Here is a 22,154-nt window from a genome sequence, read left to right as displayed (position 1 = left end):
AAAATATACTACCTCACAATTATTGAAAACTATGGTTGTGCTAGTATTCTTATTGAAAGAAAGAACAAAAGACTGAAGGTTTAAAGCTCCGTAAGAAAAAGTGAATGAACAGAACAATACCTGTGCTATGTTGCGGCTAAGTGAATAGAGTGTGGGCACTATTTCTCCTTTTACAGGTGACTAAACGCCCTAGCAATTGCTAAGAGGCGGTAAAAAAAATAAAAATAAAAAATCCACCGCCTCTTCCTTGGAGTGTGATCCACACAGTGATGTTTAGAGGCCAACCAGCAACGTGAAGCAGTGCCAGGATGCGGACCTTAATTGATTCGGCCTTTAAGCCTACTGAAAAAAAAAAAATCACGTGGGCCCATTGTTAAACATCACGTGAAGGATTATACAGCAAATGGCTGAAGTTTATTTACTCCTATCAAGACCAGTAAGTTTACAAACTACAACAAGGCCCATCGCGTGAATTGTGCGAACTTTCAAACCATTATTCCAATGGACTTGGACCCAAAGAAAAAAAGTGGGGTCTAAAAAAACATTCAAGAAAGTACAGGCAAAGTCCAAGACTCAAGCATCAAATTCAAATTTTGAGACACGCTCACTCACCTCACTCAAAGATTGTATACATGAACAAATCTCAAGGAGGCATTTGTAGAGAGTGAAATTTTCTACCAATCACAAATTGCCACGCCAAATCACTAAATTCATATAGTATATTTAAAGCGCCTAATTCAAAGAATAAAAATTACAAAGAATACTTGAGAACTACTCAAATGTTAGCACATGTTCATTTAAATGACATAAGCAATCTAATTAAAAGTTGTCATGTGTTATTTTAAATTAAAGCACTATGCCTAATCAAATAATATCATGTGTCCCTTGGAGAACAGACATAAAGTCCATCCATTTAAATTATGACACATGTCATTAATGATAACCAATCATGTGTTATCACATCTCCTCAGTACTCCTATAAATAGAGAACCTTCTCAATCTTATGGGGGATTCAGAAACATTCAAAAGTCTTAAAACTCTGTCGGAATCAAGCTCTAAAGCCTCCAAGAATATCAAAAACTTCAACCTTCAAATACGAAGAACATTCGAAGCATGAGCATTCAAGTCATCCTTCTAGATCTCAAAACTCATTGGAATCAAGCTCAAAAGCCTCCATAAACACTAAGAGACTACAAATTAGTGAAGCTCTACGGATCTAAGCCTTTAAAATCCCAAAGAACTTTCACTACAAATCTTCGAAGACGAAGAACATTCATCCAAATCATTCTTCCAAGTCTCAAATTTCTATTGGAATCAAGCTTCAAAGCCTTCAGAAACCTCAAAGACTTTAATCAACCGAAGTTTCATCGGATTCAAGCTCTAAGGCCTCGAAGAACTTCCACCACAAACCTTCGAAAATCAATAAAATTCAAAGGACCCACGAAGAACGTGAAGAACGCGTAGAATAAGAAATCCATAACAAGCGCACAGCCAGCAATTCATTGCAATTTCATTCCAAAGATCTTTAAAGCCACTTTCCAATCCAAGTGGAGGACATCTTGTGTTTGAGTCAATACCACATCAATGCAATACTTGAATTGAAGACTTTTCTAAGGAGATTGAATTAGGGGATTTTTCTATTGTATTAGAATCTAAACATAGAGAATTATACCTACAAATTCATCAATACAAATTTACACTTGTGAAACATTGTCAATTGTTTGATTTTAATGTTTACAATCTTCTTGGACAGATCCGAGGGTGTTGAAAACATACAGCAAATTAAAAAGGATGTATTTCATTACTATAGTAGTACTTGCAAATCTACAATAGTTCAAATGCCAGTCAAATTACAAAGAAGATGGATGCCATAAATCTTTCAAATTTCATATTCACCGACCTATCCAAGGAGGAGAGAGGAAAGTTCAAAAGATTTAAAAAAGAAAAGAAAAAAGGGATGGGGTGAAATATAAATATGGAGTACTCCACCGACCCTAGTCACATCCCTTGTTATTTTATTTGTACTTGGTGAAATACAAATACCATCCATTACTAGGCCTGTGTTTTCTTTGCGTGTGCCTTGGCGATATCATCTTTAAGCAACTTTACTTCCCTCTCAAACTCATTGAAATCAGTAATAACTTTGTGGGCTTGGATTTCATTCGAACAAGGTGGCCATTCAAAGTGTCTTTGAATCTCCATAAAATCTTCCCAACATTTTTTGGCTTCTTCCTTGCCCTTGGGGCGATCTAACATGATGTGAATAATAGCCTGCGTGTTTTTATTTTTTTTTAACAAACAGCACATATGTCAATATCAATTAATCGTTTTTTATGTCCATAGAAAAGTAGCCTTTTATTTTCATAAATAGATTTATTACTCTCTTTTTAAAATAATTTAAAAATTACAATGGAAAATGGGGATTTGAATGTCTCCATTGAAAATACCAAAAAGTGTTAGTTCAAATTCAAGAGTCTTGACAAATAATTCATCCTCGCTATACATGTTTTTTTATCAAAGCCAAGTGAATTACGTGCCCAAACCTTTACACGTGGAAGTTGCATATTTTCATTGCTAACATGTGATTTACCTTATCTCAAAAAAATATATATAATAATAAAAAAAATTTTAAAAAGAACATGTCACTTATCATAGTAACTTATTCACATAAGCTTTGTCAAAACCTATGAAAGAATTAGTTACATCTACGTTATACTTTGAAAGAATTAGCAAAGTTATAATTAGGTAGCCACACTCTTCTAATCTAATCTAATATTCAATTATTTGGCGGGACTTTTATAGGTTTATATTGTATTAGAAGTATAAATTTACATTGTAGGCATACAAAATGTGTACAAAGTTGTACAATATTATATACTTTTTGCAAATATTAATGTTGCATTTGAAGGTTCATTTACTTTATTTTCATTGGCATAACCAAAATCAAATTCATCACTAATAACATGAACTTCTTTATCCTTCTTGCACTCACCCTTTGCTCTCTAGTCTCTTATCTTTTCTTTCGTCTTTTGTGATTTTTTTGAATTAGATTAAGGTGAGGTAAGATTTCCCCTTTTTTTTTTCTTTTCTTTTTTTTTGCATTTATTTTATTTTATTTTATTTTATCAATTTAGCCTAGGGCTGCTAGGCTAATTTGTTTATTATGTTTTTTAATCAGTTTGGGGCCTTTGGGCTCTATTTGGATGCCCGAAATAAGTTTTTTTTTTTTTTAAATGAATTTTCCTTCAAAGCATAGTAACTTTAGTATTGCTATGGGATTGCCATCCTATAAGATCTTAAGATCCAAATTGAGATCCTACATAGATACCACTTTAGTACAAATCCTAGAGAGATTCATGAGGTATTAAGGATGTAGGATCTTATGATCTTAAGATCGGGTTCCTAATAACCATGTTCTTGAAATCATTTGTCAAGGCCCCATATTGTTTTGTAGTGCCCCCAACAAACTATGTTGACTCTAATATTGATTAAAATATCATAAATAAAAATAATAATTTATAATTTATTGCCTTTTTAATTCTGCATGCAATTAATATATAAAAGTCAACATTTGGCCTATATTTTGAAGTTGTGACTTAATTTGCTTAAGTCATGCTAACCGGTGTCTTTAGAGCAATGATTAACAATCCATTTTATAAATTTTTTTACATAACTTTTATGGGAAATGAAAAAAGCAGTCAAAACATTAATTTTTTTTTTTCCTATAAAAATTTTCTTTAGATAGATTATTAACTATTGTTTTAAGGTCATCCATTAGCATTTTTCTTAATTGTAAAATAGTAAGGGTGGAGTTAATGAATGCCGAAGTGCATTGATCAATGTTAAGTTATTTTATTGTTATTGACTGACATTTTTTAGGCACGTGACTTTTAATGAAGATAGATCATTAGAATTTAATTGTTATATGTAAAATGGAGGGATAAAATTCTAGGGTTACTAAAGGCTATTATAAATAGCCTCTTTTGAGTCATTGTGGTAGTCTTTTGCTATCTATTTCAGGAAATTTCATATTTGAATGTTTCTTGATCTTTTCGGCCCAAAAAACTAATATTTCATTGTTTCGACATCAATCTTATTATGTTTTTCTTTGCCTTAATCTTGGTTCTCGTCCCTGCATTAATTAGGTGGTATCAAAGTGAAAAATCTTAGAGCTAAGCCACAAAATTCGTTTTGAGTCAACTGTTGAAACTTTAAACTAACTTAACTAAGGCTTGCTGTGGGGATAAAGGAGATCAAGGATAATAGATGATGGTTGAGATGAGGCGAATGATCGAAGATTTGACGTGAGTTGTACAAGTTCTTTAGTGATTCTTCAGTGATGGGAACTATCAAGAACCTGTTTGGAGATTCCGGAAGGCAATTGTGAACCCTTGGACATACTAGAAGTTGGTCTCAAGGATGAGAACAATAATATAAAAGATGAAACTCCTTCTAAGATGCTTGAAATTGTAGAACATATATTAGGCACAAGACAAATTGGAGAATTAGTTGATGTGTGCAATCGAATTGAAGGATAAAACTTTGGAAAGAGTTTGACCCATAGATTGGGATTCTCCACCAGTTTATGATGACTATCCCTAGAAGCATAGTCAAGGAGACAAGATTGGGTTTGATGAAGATAAATGCATATGCATACAAGGTGCGCCCACAACCCATACCGATAATAACGCCTTTTCTTTTCAGGAAATGTTCTCTGTTGATGAATGGAGTTTCAATTCTTTAGAGCTTGAACACATGCAACGGTATGATTTCATTGGGTTAATTTGTAGACTTTCTCTCAAATTCCATACTGATTAAGTTAATTTATTTTGGAAAATTAATGGAGAACGTTCTTGGTCCTTTTTGGGAAGATTTTGTAGAATTGGAATTTGTAAAGGGGAACAAGAGGAATGAAAGAGTGATGTTTGGTTAAAAATGTAAAGGATAATCTAATATTTATAAATGTATGCAGGGATTCCTCTTTTGTATTTTCTTCACCAATCCCATAATGGTGAAATGGGTTAATAATTAGAATTTGTCAAGTCAAGAATTATAATTCATTCAGCAAGATTTATTATGAGTGAAAAAAGATTGATGAGTAACATATTGATTTGTCTTGCCTTGCGGAGGAGAATAGGATGGAAAGAGTTGATTGTCCATCCATGACATCATAGGGATGGTTTGAACTTGAAGACGAGTTCTTCCCCAACTTGGAGAAAACTTTCGCAAGAAACTTTTAGCCCCCAAAAAATATGACCCATTAGTACAATATCATTTATTTTTATATGTAATGTTTTTTTTTTTTTATTATAATGTCTTTATTTTTTTAATTTTTTTTTTTGCGAGATAGTTTTAACCTATGGTGTTGGTTTTTGATAATTTATCTTTATTATAACGTCTTTAGTATTTTAAAAATTCATGTGACCAACATATAACTTTGAATAAAGTTGAATGGTTAGAATTGTGTTATATATAAAATAAAGGGTTAGGATTTTAGCCTTACCAAAGGCAATAATAAATAGCCTCATTTGAGTCATTGTAAGCCGCCTTTTATTTATTCATGAAATATTAGATTTGAATATTTATTGAACTTATGAGCCTAGAAATTCATATTTGATTTTTTTTTTAAACTTAAATCCCGTTATCTTTTTCATTACCTTAATCTTGTTTGTTGTTGAAATTTCTTATTTTAACTCTACTTCTATACAAAATCAAAGTTTTAACTACATTACTTCATTTTCAAGAAATCAGAAGAGGTATCCGCACCTTATATAGTGGACGTCGTGCATCAGAAATCTCTTCATGTTTCAGGCATTCACATTTATTAGCCTTCTCAAAATCTCCCTACAGATATGTCAAAAAAAAAAAAAAAAAAAAAAAAAAAAAAAAAAATCATGTGTTAGATTTGATATCAAACAACTAAATGAGAAACTTTTACATCCCAAGGAAAAAGGAGGCAAAAAAAATATAAATAAATAAAACTAAAACTGACGTGATAGTCACTCCACAAGTATAAGTACCTGTAGTGTATGAGGAGTAAGGTCTGGAGTTCAAGTCTCTAGGAGGAAGTTTCACACATATGTATAGTTAGACTAAATTAGAGTAAAATTTCTATCTTATATCAAAAAGAAATATAAAACAGTTCTTTTAATCACGAAATTTTACTCAAGTCTGTAATATATCCTTAAATAAGTCTATTTATGTTTTGCTAACGGTAAACCTACCTAATTTGTTTGCTAATCAATGTCCCTCCTTTTCCATCTTATAAATGGATACATTTCTTTTTTATTTATGCCATAACTAATAGAGGATTGTTTCCTTTTAATGTCAAACTTAGTTTATACATAAGAAAGAAAATCTTTCCATTTTATTGATGTCTTTTAAAGTTTAAAAACTATAAAAAGAAAATAAGGTTGAAAAAAAAAGAAAAGAAAGGAGAAATAAAGAAGTAAGACTTTTAATCTCAAAATATTATAGTAATTAACATCAACAATACTTGAGATTTGTCTAGGCTAGCTAATATATCTGGGTCTAATTAACAAGTACTCTCAGGGCATTTGTTAATGGACTATTTTAAGAAAAATTTGATACTACTTTTATAGAAAAATATAAAAATATAAAATTTCTTTTTTCTTTTTTCATAAAAAAATTCTAAAAAAATTTCCTAAACCAATACTTTTAGAGCATCTGTTAACTTTTCCCAATATATTTTCATACGCAAGTGCAATTTTGACTTTAAAGAATTACTAATAACTTATTCATGTGTACCCAAGCATTATAACGAATGAGTTATTTTTCTACTAATGAAATAGCAATTGGTCATATTCTAAACGTCATCAGCTTGCTCTAAAAAATGTTAGATCTAGAGATAGAACTGTAAGTTAAACAGGCTTTTTGTGTGAAGAAGCTGGGAGGAGAAGAAATAAAGACCTTGTAGATGAGCATCTCCACAAGCAACATATCGGTTTCATAGGCTTCAAGTTGTTTATTTTCCTCCTTCATCTTCTCCAATGCCTTCTCCAATTTTGCCACTGCATGTTCTTCTTTTCCGCTCATTTCCAGCTTTGCCACCGCTCGCTGCTTCATTAATGGAAAGACAGAAAGATGTTAAATCCATCTGTGGAACAAGTTTAAGCTTTAAAAGAAAGCATCCATGCAAGTACTTCTCTTTCATTTCTGTTTATTGATTTATAGAAGAAACTACATCAACATATAAATGAAAATTTTTATCAACAGCAGGAATTTTTCTAAAATATATTGCATGGTGGAAATCTAAAAATACCTAACCTGCAGCATATAAAAATCAAGTTGTTCCTCTTCAAGTAAACGATCTAATTCTGTCTCAGCTCTACGTAGTGCTTCTGCATCCACTTGAGCATCATGATAATCAACCAATTTCTGGTAGGCTAGTTTGCCTCCGTGGAGAGTCGCAAGGTTCAAAGTCTTGCTAGAAAAACGTTTAATCATAGGTTTTCTTGTTTTGCAAGAACGATTTGCTAAAGCCCATCCAGCTAAAATGCTGCCAAAGATGACAAGGGGCGCTGCAGTTGCCACAATTGCTATGTGTTTATTTTTTCCAGTGAAAAAATCGAAAAAATTTGTCATCATCGAGATTGAAGTTTGTCTCTTCAAGGGTACTTTTGTTATTGCCTTATCTAGATGATGCACATATTAGATGAATGTTGTTTTTCAAAAACAAGTGGAAGAGAAGTTTGTGTAAAAGAGAGTAGGAAAAAATGATCGTGCAAATCAGTTGAACTAGTTAATAAAGCTAAGAATGAAGTTATTCCAAGTCTTCCTATGGAGGTTTGGTCCAGTTCCTTACCTACATAAGAAGCAAGAACTTTAAAAAAAAAAAAAAAATGTTTTTATAGGGAATTATCGTGGTTGGAGCAAAGTATTATGCGAATTGCCATCTATCAATTGAGGGGGGAGGGAAAAAAAGGAAGACATGGTTTGCTACCAAATATTCCTTCATAAAGACTGAAATATCTTTAGCCAATGAATGTTGAAAGGGTCACCTAATGTTTAAAGTGATTTAAGAGCTCTCCAACTTAGATTCTCAGGCATGCACATGTGTAACACGTTTTCTAGTACGTACATGAATGGAATTGACAGTACAAAGATGATGGGAAAGACACCTTATCACTGCAACTTCATATCAAAGCAATGCGGTGATACCTTGCTTCACCCCAAATTGCTCTTTTTTCTGTATATCTTTGCATTTTCAGGTATGATCAATATTTTATATATATATATATATATAAATAAATGTTATAACCTTAAACCTTCAAATTCTAGCCTGCTATATCTTGTCTAATATCACAAACCTTAAATAGAATCTACTCTTTGCCTCAACTATGGCCCACTGCCCTCTCTAGCCCAAAGAATTCCTTTCACGGTGAGCACCACAAGGGCCACGATGCCACATTTTAGCTTTGGTCATTCTTCTCTTTCACTTTCTAATGCTTCCAGAACCCACCTGATGGGACATGCCTTCAGTCCCATAACTAAGAAGAAAACTCTATCTCTTAGGGTATCAGCATTCCCAAGGGGTGGGAAGGATGCACTAAAGTCATTGTTGGACGTGGGTGTTTACCTTGCCTCCCAAGTTGAGTTGAACTCTCTCGGCTTTCCTAAAACGCCTTCATTGGAACAAGCCAATACCCTTTATAAGGTCCTCTTCTTTACACTCTTAAGAATACATATTCTGCGAATAATCTGCATAACATTGAAACTACGTACAATGACATAGAACTCAAAGTTTGTACCATCTATTTGTGTTAATTTCTCTCTACTTCTGAAAGTCATTGAAATTCCTCCATTTGAAATTAGATTTGCACCAAGGATAGGGATGCACCATTTCTCAGTATCATTTCAATAGGTAAACCCTACGGATTTTTAAGAAAAATGGTTAGTAAGTGTAAAATCAAACATACACACGAATTATGACTTACTCCGACCAACAATTATTTATAATTGTGTTTGTATGTGTCATTATTTATTTTGACCTGGTTTATCAATATCATAGATCGGCCTCCCTAGCAAAATTTATAACTTCATCACTGCATGCTGTATAGTATTTATTTGCTATTATGTTAGCAGAATGAGGCAATGCGGCTACTGAAATCAGGGAAGGGTAATGAGGCTGAGGAACTACTGGGAAAAGCAATTGAGGAATGTGGTTATTCTGAGTCTGATTACTATTTGTGTAGCATCCCGTGAGTTTAAAAAAAAAAAAAAAATTTACAGGTACTTGAGACGTCTTTCTCATGCTTTGGACCCTTTGGGGTTTGGGGCGTGACAGTTATGGTATCAGAGCTTAGGTTATGATTCTATAGACTTTGAAAATAGGAATTAATTTTGATTTAAGTCAGAGCATTAGGGGTTTGATGAATTCTTTATTTTGTTCCTTTGTTTCAGCTTCCACCTGCTATTCTTTTTCTTACCTATCTTTTCTATGTTAACCTTCTATGTTGCCTTGTGATTTACTTGCTTGTTTCTTGGGTATAGGTATAAGTACCTTGGTACATTATGCCTCCTAAAAAGAAAGCACGTAAAGTAAGGCATGTGGATGAGGTTACAGCTCCAGAGCATGGCCATAGGCAACGCCAAGAGCGTGAGAGATCTGTCACTCCTGATGGTGGCGAGATTGATGAGGTGGCAGACAGGATTTATGCTAGGATTGCTAGAGCAGTCCAAGGTGGTGAACATAGGAGGGGGGATTGCCTTTTTGCAGAGTTCCATAAGCAAAACCCTCCAACTTTTGATGGGGGACCTGATCCTATGGCAACAGAGAATTGGCTGTTAAAGATGGAAAAATTACTGAGAGCCCTTGAATGTACTAATGCTCAGAAGGTGTTGTATGCCACTTATGCTCTTCAGGGTTCTGCTGATAGATGGTGGTCAAGCACTGAGCCATTGTTGAGTACGGAGTTGGGAAGGGGCATTCCCATTACTTGGGAGAAGTTTAAGGAAGTTTTCAATAGGACATACTTCCCCGATGTAGTGAGGGACCGTAAGGCAAGAGAATTTTCTGATTTGGTTCAGGGGGCTATGATAGTGGAGGAGTACGTTGCTAAGTTTATTGAGCTCTCTCGCTTTGCTCCTTACTTGATTCCGGATGAGTCCAAGAAAGTGAAAAAGTTTCGGGAGGGCCTTGATGGTAGGATTCGCCCTCTCATTATAGCCTCTGGAGTGGATACTTTTACGGAGGCTGTGAAGCGGGCAATGAGTCTTGAAGAAGACTTTAAGTACAACCCCAGTTCCAAGGAGAGTGAAAAGAAGCAAGGGCCCTTTCATTCTCAACACGGTAAGGGTCAAGGGCATAAGAAAGGATTCTTTAAAAACTCGAGTAATAGAGGACAATCTTCTAGGCATAGCAAGAATGCCTATCCTCAGTCTGGTGATAAGAAATCTTGCTCTCGTTGTGGTAAACTTCATGATGGACAAAATTGTGATGGGGTCAAGATTTGCTTTACTTGTAAGCAACCCGGACACTTTGCTAGAGATTGCCCAAGTTCTAAGGGCTCGGGTTCCTCTTCCTCATCTCAAGTTGCAAAGGGTAATGACAATGGGAAGAAGGTGCAAGGTAGAGTGTATGCCTTGACTACTCAGGATGCTCAGGCCACGGATACAGTGGTGGCAGGTATACTTCCTTTGTTCTCTGCACATGCTAAAGTTCTTTTTGATCCTGGTTCTACGCATTCTTTTGTTTCTTGTGCATTTGCTAAAAATCATGACAAGAGCCCTGAACTACTTGATTTTGAGTTATCGGTTTCTACCCCTATTGGTGATACTTTAATGACTAATCTTGTGCTTAAGTCTTGTATTATTTGTATTGAGGGTAGAGAGTTATTGGCTGATTTGGTGTTGTTAGATATGCATGATTTTGATGTCATTTTGGGCATGGATTGGTTGGCTTCTTACCATGCTAGTGTGCATTGTTTTGAGAAAAAGGTGGTGTTTAGGCCTCCAGGTGAATCAGAATTTCTATTTAAGGCTTCATGTTTGAATTTTATGCCTCGTGTGATATCATGCATACAAGCAAACCGCTTGCTTAGAAAGGGATGCCAAGGATTCCTTGCTAGTGTAGTGGAGTTACAAAGTGGAGAATCGGAGATAGGAGACATTCCCATTGTGAGGGAATTTTCAGATGTTTTTCCTAATGATCTACCTGGGTTGCCCCCGGATCGTGAGATTGAGTTCTCTATTGATCTCCTTCCTGGCACTGCACCTATTTCTAAGGCACCATATAGAATGGCACCCTCAGAGTTGAAAGAACTTAAGCAGCAATTGGTAGAATTGTTGGACAAAGGGTTTATTCGCCCTAGTGCCTCGCCTTGGGGAGCTCCAGTTTTATTTGTCAAGAAAAAGGATGGGTCTATGAGATTATGTATTGATTATCGTGAGCTTAATAGAGTCACCATAAGGAATAAATATCCTTTGCCTCGTATTGATGACCTATTTGATCAGTTGCAAGGAGCACAAGTCTTTTCTAAGATTGTTCTTCGTTCTGGTTACCACCAGTTGAAGATTAAGGATGAGGATATACCAAAGACGGCCTTTCGAACTAGATATGGTCATTATGAATTTTTGGTGATGCCGTTTGGATTAACTAATGCCCCTGCTGCTTTTATGGATTTGATGAATAGGGTATTTCATGAGTACTTGGACCGATTTGTCATTGTGTTCATTGATGATATTTTGATTTATTCTAAGAGTCAAGAAGAGCATGAAGAACACTTGAGGATTGTTTTACAGATTCTAAGAGAAAGGAAGTTGTATGCTAAGTTGAAGAAGTGTGAATTCTGGTTGAATCAAGTAATGTTCTTGGGTCATGTGATATCTAAGGATGGAATTACAGTGGATCCTAATAAGATAGAAGCGGTGGTTAATTGGGATAGGCCTACAAATGTGAGTGAGGTTAGAAGTTTCTTGGGCCTTGCTGGTTACTACAGAAGATTTGTAGAGGGATTTTCCTGCATTGCAGCTCCTTTGACACAATTAACTCGAAAGAATGTTAAATTTGAGTGGACAGAAGAATGTGAGACAAGCTTCCAAGAGCTAAAGCGGAGATTGGTCACTGCTCCAGTGTTAACTATCCCTTCAGGTACAGGAGGTTTTGTCATTTACAGTGATGCTTCTCATAAGGGACTTGGTTGTGTGTTGATGCAAAATGGGAAGGTTGTGGCTTATGCCTCTCGTCAGTTGAAAAATTATGAGAAAAATTACCCCACTCATGACTTGGAGTTGGCTGCAGTTGTTTTTGCTTTGAAAATTTGGAGACATTATTTGTATGGGGAAAGATGCGAGATTTTCACTGATCATAAAAGTTTAAAGTATTTCTTTACCCAGAAGGAGTTAAATATGAGGCAACGAAGATGGTTGGAATTGGTTAAGGATTATGATTGCTCTATTAACTATCATCCTGACAAGGCTAATGTTGTAGCTGATGCTCTTAGTAGAAAGCCTTCAAGTTTTTCAGCTGCTTTGCTAACCACTCAAGAGGAAATTATTTGGGATCTTGGAAGGATGGAGATTGAGGTTGTTATGGGCCATTCTGAGGCCTACCTAGCTAGTTTGAGTGTTCAACCAACCTTGGTGGAAAGAATTATATTGTCACAGGCCGATGACCCACATTTAAAGAAAATCATGGATGAGGTGCATAGTGGAAAGAAACCTGAATTTTCTATCTCTGAGGATGGTGCTTTGAGATTTGGGAGTAGACTTTGTGTGCCAAATGATCCATTGATTAAAAAGGAGATTCTAGAGGAGGCTCACTATTCCCCATATACAATACATCCGGGTAGTACAAAGATGTATCGTGATCTTCGTGAAAACTTTTGGTGGAATAATATGAAAAGGGAGATTGCTCACTTTGTAGAGCAATGTTTGACTTGTCAGCAAGTTAAGGTGTTGCACCAACGACCCTCGGGTTTGTTGCAACCACTTCCTATTCCCCAATGGAAGTGGGAGGAAATCACTATGGATTTTGTTTCAGGATTGCCGAGATCTCCTAAGGGTCATGATGCTATTTGGGTGATTGTTGATAGAATGACAAAATCAGCTCATTTTCTCCCTATTCGGATGAACTACTCTCTTGATCAGTTAGCTCAGCTCTATGTTGATGAGATTGTGAGACTTCATGGAGTACCTGCTACTATTGTTTCAGATAGAGATCCAAGGTTTACTTCTCATTTTTGGGGTGGTGTGCAAAAGGCCTTGGGTACTAGATTGAACTTTAGCACAGCTTTCCACCCTCAGACAAATGGACAGTCTGAAAGGACTATTCAAACTCTAGAAGATATGTTGAGAGCATGTGCATTAGATCTTAAAGGGAATTGGGCTAGTCACTTACCTTTGGTGGAGTTTGCTTACAATAATAGTTACCATTCAAGTATTGAAGCAGCACCTTATGAGGCTTTGTATGGGAGAAAGTGTAGATCCCCAATTTGTTGGGAGGAGGTTGGAGAACGAAAACTCTTGGGGCCAGAGATTATCCAGAGGACTTGTGAAAAGGTAAATATGATCCGTGATCGACTACGAGCAGCCCAAAGTAGACAAAAGAGCTATTTTGACATTAAAAGGAAGGCTTTGGAACTTGAAATTGGAGATAAAGTTTTCCTACGGGTTGCGCCTATGAAAGGGGTAATGAGATTTGGCAAAAATGGTAAGTTAAGCCCTAGGTTTGTAGGGCCTTTTGAGGTCTTGGAAAGAGTGGGCGAGGTTGCATATAGAATTGCCTTACCACCGGCCCTGTCAGGAATTCATAATGTTTTCCATGAGTCTATGTGGAGGAAATACATTCCTGACCCTTCACATGTTTTGAGCTTTGAGCCTCTTCAGATTAGAGATGATTTATCATATGAAGAAGTTTCGGTAGAGATTTTGGACCGTAAAGAGCAAGTGTTACGCAATAGAACAATACCTTGGGTAAAGGTGCTTTGGAAGAATCATTCGGCGAAAGAGGCATCTTGGGAGCGTGAGGATGATATGTTGTCAAGATACCCAAGCCTTTTTCAAGATCAAGGTACGTAAAATTTCGAGGACGAAATTTTTTAAGAGGGGAAGATTGTAGCATCCCGTGAGTTTAAAAATAAAAAATAAAAAAATAAAAAAAAAAAGTCAGAATTTTGTGGACCACAAGTGCCCCCACCTAACCCCACTACCCATCATTCTCATCCACTCAATTTCACCCACATCTCTCTCTTTTGGCCGGCTCTCTCCTTTCTTTCTTTCTTTCATTTTCTCTCTTTTCTTTTCATTTTGCTGAAACACATACACACTCACCCGCCAACCTCCACTCCAAAATACACTATCTCACCATCATTTTTCCGGCAAGATCACCGGAAAAATACTTAGGAACTCCAAAGCATCTTCATTATTTTATTTGAGGTAAAAGTTCAAATCTTTTTTTGATGAGTATTATGTTCTTGTTTGAGGTTATTTTACTCAAGCTTTAATAATGTTATTCATGTGATTTAAGAGCTTTGGAAATGATATTCATGTGTTTATATGTATGGATTTTGGTCTTGGTGGATGTATTTGATGAGTGAGTTCATGACTTTTAAAATGATGGTTATCTAAGGCTTGTTGTGGTGAAAATTTAGAGGTTTTGAGTTATGATATGTGATAGATGATGAATATAATTTTTATTGATTATTTGGAGCTAGTTAAAGATTTAAATTGTTTGTCTTGGAGAAAATTATGATTTTGGTGTCATGGGTCACTTGATGATGTTATAAAAATCTTGTGGGAAGCACTTGTAAAGTGTGGAGGTTTTGATGTTAGATATGACACCTTGAAAGATTTATGAGTATAAATGGGAGTCTATGCCTTGCAAATTAAAGTGTTTTGAGAAATTTTGGAAGTAGAATACATTACATGTGAGGTTGAATACTAGGCTTGCCTAATTGAGTTCTTACTTGGCAATTCCTAATTTGTAGTTAGATACAATTTCAAGCTTTGTGCTCATTGTGATAGATTTGCTTGACATTGTTTAGGTTCTAGCTAATCTCCCCTTGGAGCTTGGAGAATTAGGATTTTGCAGTTGCGAGGTAAGTAGCTTTTTAATGGGTATTTTTGAAAAATAACCATATCTTATAAACATTGTTTTTGAGTCAAACACATTTTGGAAAATGATATATATGAATATATGCTTTCTTAAAAGTATTGTGTTGTGACCCTTACTATAAATGAAAAATGTATCATATTTGATATTACATTTGGGGAAATGCATGAATTGTTGATATGGAAAAATAAGCATCTTTTATTTAATCTTTGATAAGAAAATCATTGATTTTATGGTGTATTGAAAAGTTAAAGATGCTTATCTTGTCTTGTATTATTTGAGAAATTGTTAGAAAATCTTTTGACAAGAATGAAGTTTGAAAACCTTACAAATTTTGTAGAAGTTAGATTATTTAAGGTTTTCTGAAACTATTTGGATATGAACTATGTGTTTCAAAGTAAGGTAACCTGTGAGTTTATGTGATTTTAGCCCTATGCCATGTGTGATTTCCCGGTGATCACCCGATTTGATTTCCGTAGTCTTTGTGACAATGGAATCAAATTTAGATCAGTGCCCTTTCACTTTGGATGACGCGTTCTTCCCTGCTGTCCATGGGGGGAAGAGGTTCCTTGATTGTGTGTGGGTGAGGCTGCTGTCCATGGGGCCAAGAGACCACATAGAAGAGAGGTCCTATTTGACGCGCTCTCTCTGCTGCCCATGGGGGGAGAGAAAAACCTTGAGGGTATGGGTGAGGCTGCTGTCCATGGGGCCAAGAGTCTGCATACCAGAGAGGATAATATCATGCCAGTTGTGAATGGGTGGATCCCCTGACCGGTCTATGTGGTAGTGTGGTAGATTTGTGATAATTTATCTTATGTTAGATATTATGGTTTTAGAAATTATATTATTGATACTCACAGATTATGGTATATAGTTTCAAGGTATTTACTCTGAGAAACTTTGTGCTTCATTATGTAATCATTCTTGTCATATTATTATTATTGAAGATGAAACTTACATTTCCCCCACCCCTATTATTGTGCTACTTACTGGGTTTTATCTCATTCCATTATTTTTATAAACTTTTCAGAGTAGGCAACAATCTTTTGGGACAGCTTTTTTTTGGTGGCTAATAGTAGTTAGACTAACTACTGATGGAGGCTGAATTTTTGTAATGGATATATTAGATGGTGTACATCTTAGACTAGGCTTGACTCATTCTTTTGTATATTATAGTGGTTATGACTGTATTTCCACTAATGGGACAAGCTGTTGTTATGTAATAGTTTTATTCAGACCTCTATTCTTTTGTGGCCTATGGTCCTTGTAATTAATGCTTAGAGCTCTGACTTACTCTGAAAGTATATTCTATGAGATTATTATGATAATTCTTGTTGTTGGCACTTGATAAAAATTTGGTGGATTGAATTGTCAAAAAGGAAAAAAATTTACAGGTACTTGAGACGTCTTTCTCATGCTTTGGACCCTTTGGGGTTTGGGGCGTGACAATTTGGCTATAATATTAGCAGAAATTCTCATCTTTAAGGTATGTCACTCCCTTCTGACCCCTGGTGAAGACAAAAGCTTCTCAACACTGCAAATTTGAAACATACTGATTCCATATACTATTCTTCAACTGCTCAAACTCAGCAACAACTTTTTGTTGGGGAATGAAGGGTAAACAATGAAAGAAACAAGTAAAATTTAATGAACAAAAAATTAGGAGACTTTAGTGAATTAGAGGCACAATGAAATCACTATCCTTAGACAATATATACCCCCATACAAGCGTTGATAACAAGTTACTGTAAATTTGTCCAAAGATACAATTAAGTCTATTGGGTTCTACAAAAGTCCGGGGGACCTTGATATTATGAAATCATCTTCTGCTCTGACTACCCACAATGTTCTGCACCTCCATCTCCCAAGTCCCAACATTCAATTAGAATAAATATGCGGAATTTAGCATCTTATCAAAGTATCTTCCTTTCATGCTCGAATGGATTCTCAACAGATAAGCTGAAATTAGCATTATAGATTTGGCCTAGCAACTCTTATCAGTATTTTGAATGTGATCTAAATTATCTAACTCCATTCACGGGGGTTTATACTGCCTTTCACATTGACTAGCAAATCACTTTGATATGCTTCCTTCTTCGGGGCATATTGGATCTCAAAATGATTGTATGTGATCCTTGAGGGCTCAGCATACTTCAGCAGCTACATCCTCTAAGTAAAAATATTTGTCCAAATTTAGCTTTAGTTAGTTCGATTTTGTTTTGGCTGAGTTGTAACTTGCAATTATAACAAAAGATAAGGCGCTGCTCAACTGAATCCAACCTAGTGATGGGAAATAAGTTAAAAGCATTAAAAATAAAATAAAAAATGTTCCAGCACTCGAGCAGGACAGATTAGACAGATTCAGCATTTTTTGTTCTCTTATTTTAATTTTTTCTTTCTTAACTTCATCATTTATATTAAAGTTTAAGGTAAATTACAAATTACACCCCTAAAATTTAGAAATATTTGAATTTTATGCTCCGAAGTTTGGGTGAGTTTTTTTATACCATACTATTTCAAAATTTAGATTTTACCCTTAAAGTTTAAAGACTTTTGAATTTTACACCTCCAATATTTATGGAGTAAAATTCTAACACCCCTAAAATTTAGGATATAAGATCTAAATTTTGAAACTTAAGGGTGTAAAATTTAAATACCTCCAAACTTTAAAAAATAAAATCAAATTCTAAAATTTTAGGATATAAAATCTCTACACTCCCAAACTTTAGGGGTGTAATTTGTAATTTGCCCTAAAGTTTATTATTTATATTAAATATTTGTGTTAATATATGCTAATACAGGGAAACTATCAACAAGCTCATAAATGTCTCGAGGATCATCAACTCCCATCAGATGCTCGATATGCTCTTTACAAGGTTGATTGTGGTCCATACTCCATATTTCTTAAGTTCAACTTGCAAGTTGCAACGATATTTTAGAATGAAAAAGAATCTTCATAAACTCTAAAATTTTCAAAATCACTCTTTGTTCGAAAGTTTAAGTTATGGTGGTGAGATTATAAGAAGATTTAGTGAATTATCAATAACATTTTTTTTTTAATCTGAGATAAAAATTTCTATTTTAGCATAATCTAAGTGTATATTTGTATAAAACTCCCTTATGAAGATTTATTCCCCCTCCCCCCACCTCACAAGAATTTGTATTTGTAAAACAACCATCACGCTAAAAATGCACTATGGTAATTTTCAATAATACTGGACAATGAAAAGTATGACTACAATTATTGTTAGGTTTACCAAGCTGACAACCCGATTAATGATCAGACAATAACATAGTAGATAAAATACTAGTTTTCTTATTAAGAGCCTTTACTTTCTCCACACACACACACACAACAAACAAACAAATTTATCTCCAAAAAAAAAAAAAAAAAAATGATTTGATTTCTCTTTATGACGGTTCTTTTGACTTTTGCAGGCTATTGTATGTACCATGTTGGATAAGATGGACGAGGCAGAGAAGTGGTGGGAAAGTTTCACTGAAGGAAGATCTGATTCTGTTATACCTAATCACCCGGAACACCAAGGCTAGGGGCACCCCCTGGATTTTTAAATATTATACCTATAAATAAAATTTTTAAACTGAAATTAAAATTAATTATATTTGGCCTCCTAAAAATTAAAAATTTGTTACAAAAGCCAATAAACATTGTGGGCATCTCGTTCTAGTGACTTTACACTATGAGATCAAGTGTATCTATGCGATATGCATGTGTATTATTATTATTTTTTCTTTTTGTAAATTAAAAAACATATTTATAATTTTTTTTTAATGCAAATGACTTGTGTTGTTATTTGTTAATGCTAAATAAATACTAATCTGCAATTTTATTTTTTTTTTTAATTTTGTTTACTTGGGCTCCCCAAAGTAAAGTTCTAACTCCAACCCTTCTATAATTTGATGTTTTACAGGACAAGTAATATTGAATCATTGCCAGTGCAGATTTGATTGGTGCAATAAAATTGTTACAATATACATAATCTCCACAATTATCTCTAAGTTCAGATTTAAATTTTGAACTTGAATTATAATTAATGTAATGCATTTTTTTTTTTTTGGGGGGGGGGGGGGGGGAGAGAGAGAGAGAGAGAGAGAGAGAAAATAATGTTTTGAAGCTGTGTCAATTAAAAAAACCCATATCAATTTGGCCCACTGGGCTGATCATGTAATCTGGTGGGGACCATATCTATGTCTTCTCTGTCGAACCTCCTTTCGCCTCTTTTGTTGGAGATGGGCAAAGCCCAAAAATGAGATATTTCAATCAACAACCAAAGAAAATAAAAACATTCCAAAAATCTTACAAGCTATCATCATATCAATAAAATCTCTATAAAAATCCTAAATGGTTGTAGACAGGTGATTTTGAGCTGGAATCATACCTCTAACATACAGATATTTAAAAATGAAAGGAAAAATTGCACTTCCTCACCTAATTATTAAATCAAATATCCCCCAATTTTGCCTATTTTCTTTAATATTTTTTTTCAGTTGTATAAAAGCTTTGTATACACTAGATTTATAGTTAAATAATAAATTCACAATTTTTTAGTAGTTTAAACTTTTGGCATAATTTGTAATTTATCATTATATCAAAGCAGGTGATCCTAAGTTCAAAAAGTTAAAAGTCTCACTTGGTAAGTTCTATTTATTGAGGGAAAGTTTTGGCCACAAGTGAGGAGAAGTGGTAGATTTATGGTTAAATAATTAAATTCAGTTTTCCTCATAGCTAAAACATTTGGAACAATCGGTAATTTATCAGTTTTATCCGAAGTCATAATTTTTCTTCTTAATTCTTTCACTTGAAACTAAACTTATGGGTTAATTAGACTAAATTGCAATTTTCACCTTTCAAGTTTGGGGTATCTCTTTTGCCCCCTAGAGTTTCAAAATTTAAATCCATACCCCTAATGACTAACATTATGCATATACTGTGATAAGGTGCCTATTAAATGCTAACTAAGCTCAAAATGGTGTAGTTTTTTTTTTAATCAAAATTATGTCATTTCAAACCCTATTACAGCCATGTTAGTTAATATTTCAACTAAAATGCAATTTACATCCTTCTAGTTTGGGGTAATTTGGATTATGCCTCTTAAAATTTTTAATTTTTAATCTATAAAACTATGTCATTTTGAGTTTAGGTGGCACTTAACAAACATCTCATCACAATGCATCAATGGAAGGGTATACAAACGATATGTAACTTTAGGGATACATATAGATGGAGTATTTAACATAACTCATGAACATAATACAAACACGACAAGAAGTTAGCCAGTTAGGCTTTAGGTCTATGTCAAATTTAGGTTAACACGAAATGATTCATTTTATAAATATGTTTGAATTTGATACATGAAACCCATTTGAACCCGTCAAACTTGTTTAATTAAATGTCAATTTTACCAATTTATCTTCAAAATTATGGTTTTAATTATATTTTAATTATTGGCAACTTCATTTGAAATCAAGTTATGTACTTATACATTTTGTAAAATATGAGAATTGATAACAAGTTATTCATGTTAGGTAAACAGTTAACTTGACTACATGACCTATTTATCAAATGAGTAATGTTAAGCCTAACACAATTCGTTTCTTAAACAGGTTAAGCAAGTTGTGTTGTGTCAACCTATTTAATAAATAAGTCATCTTAGAAGCAAGATGGATCTTAACAAGATTAATAAACATGTCATGTTCATGTTGACCTATATAGTCGAATACTCATGAGTTGATATGACATATGAACATGAATTATCATCCTTATAACATGTGGAAATTTAAATTTGAGGTAAGGTGGTGACAGAGGATTGAATCCATACCTTGAACTTTGATACTATGTTAAATTATCAATTCATTCCAAAATTTTATACTGTTAAGACTTAGAAGATTGTGAATTTATTCATTTAATCTAACAATCTGAAACTTTAAGTCATCGTTTGGGAGGAAGGAACGGAATGGAAAAAAATGAAAAGAATAATTTTAAAATATTCTTATCTTCCCTTGTTTGGGAATTTTAATAAAGGAAATGGAAAGTTCATTCTCTTGTTTTGGAGTTTAAGTGAAAGGGAATGAAATGAATAAAAGGGAACACTTATTTTTCTTTATTCTTTAAAATCTCAAATTTTCATTCTTCTTAAATTTAATAAATTTTTTACTAAAACTTTAAAAATACCCCTATATATTCAGCCATTTATTTTAAAATATGAATCTAATAGTAATATTGTCATAAAATGATTTCATTCATTTCCCTCTATATTTTTTCCAAACAAGATTACTCACATTCCATTCATTTGTATTACTTTTCATTTATTTATTTTAAAACATCCAAGTAAGGTTACTTAACTTCATTACATTCTTTTCTTTTTTATTCACTTCCTTTGCTTAAATACATTTCATTCAATTCCATTCCTTTCATTTCCATTCTTTTATAATCATTTTATTCTATTCCATTTCTTTATGAACTCCCAAACGAAGCTTAAGGGTGTAGATAGTAAATTTAGTTTTCTAGATATGTTAGTACTTTTTAACAAGCTATTATTGAGAATCGAACCGCCATGGCCATGCCTACCCCACCCCACCTGACTCTTTGGCGACCTAATTGAAGGCATCTAGAGCTACAATTCATATGAATTGAAGTTGTGGGCCGGCGACCTCAGAAGACCTTGACTTCCTACAAGGTACCAAAACAGGGTTTGGCAGAAGAACTACTCAGATATTTATGGTATTAAGGATTGACGACAACTTATCTTATCCTATCACAACCAACTATCTATCTGCTAGGCTTTATATGCAGTTCCGCGTGCTTTGGCAATCTCATTCTCTCTATCTCAGGATCCCCACGTGTCTGCATGTCTTTGCCGACAGAGAACTATTAAGGAACCAACAGACAACTTTGATGGCTGTACAACCCATTAGGGTGCAATTCATTGTCGACGCCAATGTCCCCATGCACGTGATGTCCCGTTATCTCCAGCGGGGTTTACTATATATGAACTGAACTCACTCACACGCCCAAACAAAATTCAATCTTTGTTGGTTATGTTCAAAGGAGATGCTTTGC

At 34.3% G+C, this 22,154-nt stretch overlaps 2 protein-coding genes and 2 long non-coding RNA genes across 5 annotated transcripts; 3 read left to right on the top strand and 1 right to left on the bottom strand.

The window, feature by feature from the left end:
- Positions 1-1,780: 1,780 nt before the first annotated feature.
- LOC126726481 (uncharacterized) lies at positions 1,781-7,820 on the bottom strand. Of its 2 annotated transcripts, none has more exons than XM_050431741.1 (4): positions 7,288-7,820; positions 6,931-7,080; positions 5,767-5,844; positions 1,781-2,271 (listed from the first exon to the last, which is right to left on the bottom strand). In XM_050431741.1, exons 1-4 carry the CDS (start codon positions 7,606-7,608, stop codon positions 2,053-2,055), a joined length of 768 nt encoding a protein of 255 aa, XP_050287698.1. In that variant the 5' UTR covers positions 7,609-7,820; the 3' UTR covers positions 1,781-2,052. The 2 variants fall into 2 exon arrangements, with proteins under 2 accessions (XP_050287698.1, XP_050287699.1); XM_050431742.1 differs by having other exon boundaries at positions 6,931-7,077; positions 7,288-7,811.
- Positions 7,821-8,331: 511 nt separating this feature from the next.
- Positions 8,332-9,225, top strand: LOC126728456 (uncharacterized). Its single transcript, XM_050434272.1, has 2 exons — positions 8,332-8,677; positions 9,106-9,225. The coding sequence occupies exons 1-2, from the start codon at positions 8,423-8,425 to the stop codon at positions 9,223-9,225; spliced, it is 375 nt and encodes a 124-aa protein (XP_050290229.1). The 5' UTR covers positions 8,332-8,422.
- A 4,985-nt stretch (positions 9,226-14,210) lies between these two features.
- LOC126726480 (uncharacterized) lies at positions 14,211-16,374 on the top strand. The gene is made up of 3 exons (XR_007655935.1): positions 14,211-14,397; positions 15,006-15,059; positions 16,104-16,374. It is a non-coding gene; the product is annotated as an uncharacterized LOC126726480 (long non-coding RNA).
- Positions 16,375-16,518: 144 nt separating this feature from the next.
- Positions 16,519-18,765, top strand: LOC126726479 (uncharacterized). The gene is made up of 3 exons (XR_007655934.1): positions 16,519-16,559; positions 17,875-17,949; positions 18,512-18,765. It is a non-coding gene; the product is annotated as an uncharacterized LOC126726479 (long non-coding RNA).
- Positions 18,766-22,154: the final 3,389 nt, after the last annotated feature.

Source organism: Quercus robur, chromosome 5, assembly GCF_932294415.1.
Source record: "Quercus robur chromosome 5, dhQueRobu3.1, whole genome shotgun sequence".
In the NCBI taxonomy this organism is placed as follows: Eukaryota; Viridiplantae; Streptophyta; class Magnoliopsida; order Fagales; family Fagaceae; genus Quercus; species Quercus robur.
This window is presented reverse-complemented; position numbering and strand designations above follow the sequence as displayed.

Bases quoted from the DNA above. Each gene is read 5' to 3' on its own strand.
- LOC126726481 (XM_050431741.1), bottom strand. From the start codon at position 7,608: ATGATGACAAATTTTTTCGATTTTTTCACTGGAAAAAATAAACACATA. The intron at 7,081-7,287 runs GTTAGGTATTTT...CCATTAATGAAG, and splicing joins TTGATTTTTATATGCTGCAG to CAGCGAGCGGTGGCAAAGCT. The intron at 2,272-5,766 runs GTGCGGATACCT...AAAAACACGCAG, and splicing joins CACGACGTCCACTATATAAG to GCTATTATTCACATCATGTT.
- LOC126728456 (XM_050434272.1), top strand. From the start codon at position 8,423: ATGCCACATTTTAGCTTTGGTCATTCTTCTCTTTCACTTTCTAATGCT. The intron at 8,678-9,105 runs GTCCTCTTCTTT...TTATGTTAGCAG, and splicing joins AAGCCAATACCCTTTATAAG to AATGAGGCAATGCGGCTACT.